The sequence below is a fragment of the Abramis brama genome (genome assembly GCF_963993115.1).
Source record: "Abramis brama genome assembly, chromosome: 14".
NCBI lineage: Eukaryota > Metazoa > Chordata > Actinopteri > Cypriniformes > Leuciscidae > Abramis > Abramis brama.
In genome coordinates this window covers 37,934,824-37,939,616 of record NC_139976.1, presented here as the reverse complement: position 1 = coordinate 37,939,616, position 4,793 = coordinate 37,934,824, and the positions used below count along the sequence as shown (strand labels likewise).

The 4,793-nt window shown below is 39.5% G+C and overlaps 1 protein-coding gene across 1 annotated transcript; it reads left to right on the top strand.

Moving 5' to 3' along the window:
- Window positions 1-654: 654 nt before the first annotated feature.
- Window positions 655-4,438, top strand: wfikkn2b (WAP, follistatin/kazal, immunoglobulin, kunitz and netrin domain containing 2b; the record flags this gene model as incomplete). The annotated part of the gene is made up of 2 exons (XM_084135732.1): window positions 655-855; window positions 1,724-4,438. 2 exons carry the CDS (start codon window positions 655-657, stop codon window positions 3,209-3,211), a joined length of 1,689 nt encoding a protein of 562 aa, XP_083991858.1. The 3' UTR covers window positions 3,212-4,438.
- Between the last annotated feature and the right edge of the window lie 355 nt (window positions 4,439-4,793).

Here is a 4,793-nt window from a genome sequence, read left to right as displayed (position 1 = left end):
ACAAAGCAATACTAAAACCGACGTTTTACTTTCTTATCTCACTTTTTTTGTTTGTCCTGTAGCCTATATTTCTTTACAAGAGCTTCTTCTTCATGTAGTAGCCTATGATGCCGATTTCAGTAATTGGCTAAAAACAAGGAGAGACGGTTATTTAGACGCTGGCGTTTGAGATTGTCCAGTTGTACCTTTTTGTATTTTTGTGTGGCATCTTTTCTTTTTGAAGCGCAGCACTAAAGGGATCGCGCGCGCGCACTTCTCGAGCGCGCGCAGATAAAGGGTTAAAACAGCACTTCAGTCTTCAGCTCTTTCACAGAGAGGCAGGTGTCCCAGTACCAACCCAACTCTGGACCAGATGTTTCTAATCCTCTCTCTAGAACCGCAGAGTAATTCATGTCAGTCATTTGCGCGTGAGGGCGAGATTTGTGGTCAGGCGAGCCTTTGTTGCTCAAGAAGTGAAAACTATTAGAGAGTAGGCCTATAAATACAGAGATCTAAACTCATTTTCCACTCACAGTTTTCTGAATCTCTGGGAGATTTTCTTTTTTTCCCCCTCCTGCTGCTTGGAAGCTCGAGGCGCACAGTTCTGGCTCAGCTGTTCCAATAAAATTAGGTTAGTAAACTCCTCGAAATAATTCCTCATTTGTGCCCTCCGACATGTGGTGGATGCTGTTTCCTCGCTGGATCTGGTTCGTCTCGGGACAGGTTCTGCTGCTGTTTGTGGACAGGCAGTGCGTGAAAGGCATGAGTTTGCAGAGAGTGGCGCATTCCCACGCAGGGATCTGTCCAAACGACATGAACCCGAACCTGTGGGTTGATGCAATGAGCACCTGCACGCGAGAGTGTGAATCTGACCAGGTTTGCCTTTTCATTCCATTGAAATTAGTTGTCATTTTGACTGTAATATTTGCATGCATGTCCATTTCATTCATATATGATATATAACTATATTCATCATATATAGAATATATATATGTGAAATGAACAAACATGCTAGTAATATTTATATATTATTTGCATGTTTGTTCATTTCATATATATTCTATATATATGAATATATAGAATATAAATATGATAGCATCTATATATATATATATATGCATGTTAATTTCATATTCATTAATATGCACATTTTATATAGTAACTTATATATATATATATATATATATATATATATATATATATATATATATATATATTATAACATTGCAATATGTATAATTCTTTTGATTAATGTAATCAGGATTATGAAGTGAATGCAACGACAATATTCTACAATATATGTGTGTATATATATATATATATATATATATATATATATATATGAAATTAATACACATACATACTCTATATAATTTGCATGCATTTTCATTTCATGTATAGAAAATACACATTTTATATGAGTATATTATATTTGAGTTTATATGATATGTTTGTATATATAGGCTATATATATATATATATATATATATATATACTCTATATAAATTGCATGCATGTTCAATTTAATGTATATAAAATACACATTTTTATATAATAATTGATATTGCATTGCAATATTATGTATATTTCCTTTCATTCATGTAATCAAGATTATCAAATAAATACAACAACAATATTCTGCAATATATGTCTAAAATGGACATGCATGCAGTATATATACACACACACACACATATTTTTTGTACATATCAGGATTATTCACTCTTTGTTTACATTTGTCCAGGAATGTGAAACATTTGAGAAGTGCTGTGCCAATGTGTGTGGTAACCGCAGCTGTGTGGCGGCGCGCTTCATCGACACTACAGGCAAGAAAGGGCCGATGGGTTTGCCAACGGAGGCGTCCTGCGACACGTTCCAGTGTTCCCAGCAGGGCTCCCAGTGCGACATCTGGGACGGCCAGCCGGTGTGTAAGTGCCGGGACCGGTGCGAGAGAGACCCGCTCTTCACCTGCGCCTCGGACGGCATGACCTACTACAACAAGTGCTACATGGATGCCGAAGCGTGTTCGAAGGGAATCTCCTTATCAGTCGTGACGTGCCGTTTTCATCTCACGTGGCCCAACACCAGTCCCATCCCGACCGGCACCACTGCGTTACCCACCACTACAATCCAGCGCACGACTCCGGTACACATACACACTCCTATAATGCTCGGCATCCCGTCTCAGCAATCCGTGTTCGTCGGAGACACGGCTAGCTTTCTCTGTGAAGTTGCAGGTCGACCGAAGCCTGAGATAACCTGGGAGAAACAGCACGGAAACGTGGTTATGAAACCCAATCACGTGCATGGGAACGTAGTGGTCACTAACATCGGGCAGTTGGTTATCTACAACGCACAACTGCAAGATGCCGGCGTTTACACGTGCACGGCTACCAATCCCGGCGGCTCAGTACTCGCGCATTTCCCGCTGTCCGTAATCCAGCAAGAGCCGGTTGTAAAGCTAAACTCCACAGGTTTCCCAGCCGAGGAGTGTTTTAAAGTGCCGGATAGTGATAACTGTGGAGAGGAAAAGCTGAGCTGGTTTTACGACCCACAGAGGAACAACTGCTATACTTTTACGTACGGCAACTGCAGCAAAAACCGTAATCACTTTGACGCTTACGACACATGCATGTCGTCGTGTCGGAACGAGCTTTCTGCGCCTTGTAACCTCCCGATTTACCAGGGACCTTGCAAGGCGTACGAGCCTCGATGGGCGTATAGCGGATCCCAGCGCCGCTGCCAGCCGTTCGTATACGGCGGATGCAAAGGCAACGAGAACAACTTCAAAACCAAAGACGCGTGCGAAGACACATGCCCGTTCCTGAGGATCCAGCGATGCAAACCGTGCAAACCAAAGCACAAGATGGTGACCAGCTTCTGTAGGAGTGATTTCGTGATTTTAGGCCGTGTGACGGAGCTCACCGAGGATCAGGATTCTGGTCACGCTTTGGTCACGGTGGAGGAGATCCTGAAGGATGAGAAAATGGGGTTGAAGTTCTTCGGGAAGGATCCACTTGAGGTGACCCTGCAGAACATGGACTGGGCCTGTCCGTGTCCGAACGTGACCACCGCGGACGGCCAGATCATCATCATGGGAGACGTTCATAACGGCATGGCTGTCCTGCAACCCGACAGCTTCATCGTGCTCTCCAGCGTCCGGCGCGTTCGAAAGCTACGCGAGGTCATCAATAAAAACACCTGCGACATTTTGAAAGAGTTCATCCAGTAGGACTTTTCCCAGACATCACGTTCACGAACGATTAAACTGTTCTGATGTTAGTCTTTTATGTTACAGTTCTGACAAGGTTAGATATGTGTCCACTAGGGGTGTAACGAGACCCTCGTGTCACGATCCGATACATATCACGATACTGAACTCACAATACCATATTATCGCGTTACTCAAGACATATGATAAAAGGTTAACAATTTTTTTTACTGTTGCTTAAAATGATAATTTGGTATTACATTGTGTGTGTAAATGAATAGGTTTGCACTTAGTGCTGAAACCCAAAGCACAGGAGAATAGAAACACCAGAAGAACAATATTCATGATTCTGAAGCTGAAAATACAGAATTATTTCACATGAATATGTTTGCACTCTTTCACTGACTAGATATATTTAAAATAATGTAGGACACTTTTTACTGGTAACATTTAAATATTCCACAAATATTCCCCATTGCATTATTATACATTATATTCAATGTTATATATAGTAGTTTAGTGTAGTACTGACACTAAAACACTGCAAACGTAAGTCATTTTTATTTTGGTTGAACGATCCACGATACATATTGTTGCATTTTTGTATTGCGATATATTGTGACACGACATATTGTTACACCCCTAGTTTCTACAGCTTGAATAGAAATGCTCACATCAACTTGGAAGGTTTTTATAAGAGTTGCCCTTACAGTTAAAGTAAAAGAACATTTGTGGACATAAGACGCATTAATCAAACACATCTGAGAGCCAAAGAAAAGTCCCAGTGACTTCTAACGGAGCTGCCTTATAAAGTCATTAAGAGCTGGAAATGAATGCATTTTTTGGAACATTTTTTTGTTTTGATGGTTTGAATAAATTAACTTTTTCCTATCTGTTTGGTTGAACTTTTATGGCGGAAGATGTGTTGTTGTTGTTCCTGTTGTACTGATTAGATTTGCTTAATGCACTTAGATAAGTTGTACTATAATGTTGAAAATAAGATCGATTTCAGTAGGAGAAATAATCCATCTTTGTGTAAAGAACTGTGTATATGATTTAGCACGGACTGCATTTAATTTTAAGCTATTTATTTTGAATTCTCTTCGATTACTGATGAACCATCAGTGTGATAAACCAAAAAGCTGACTGAAATTTCTTACAAGCACTTACGTATTTCTACAATTGTCTTTTTATTATCTTCACAGTTCAGTGTCTATCATGATTTGCATCGTGGAATAAACCTTTGAACCTCTATGTCTATTTCTTCTGCTTTTCCAAGTGCACAACACCAATTATGCAAACAAATGTTTTGGAAGGAATTATTATTATTATTATTATTTCTCAATTGCTTTAGCACAACATTCCCTCAATGATGACATCTTTCAGATTGCATGAAGTCTTTTCTCACTCAGACACAAACGGCACTAAAACTCTATGAATCTACAGGCCAATTAACATGTTTACATACTCTTTTTAAAAACTGTTAAATCATATTGAAATATTTTCCAGATCCAAAAAATTAAATACTATCAAAACAATTAGATGTAGCCTGAAACCTACATATTACCATCTACAAAAGGGATCAATTTGGGAATAATTGTGT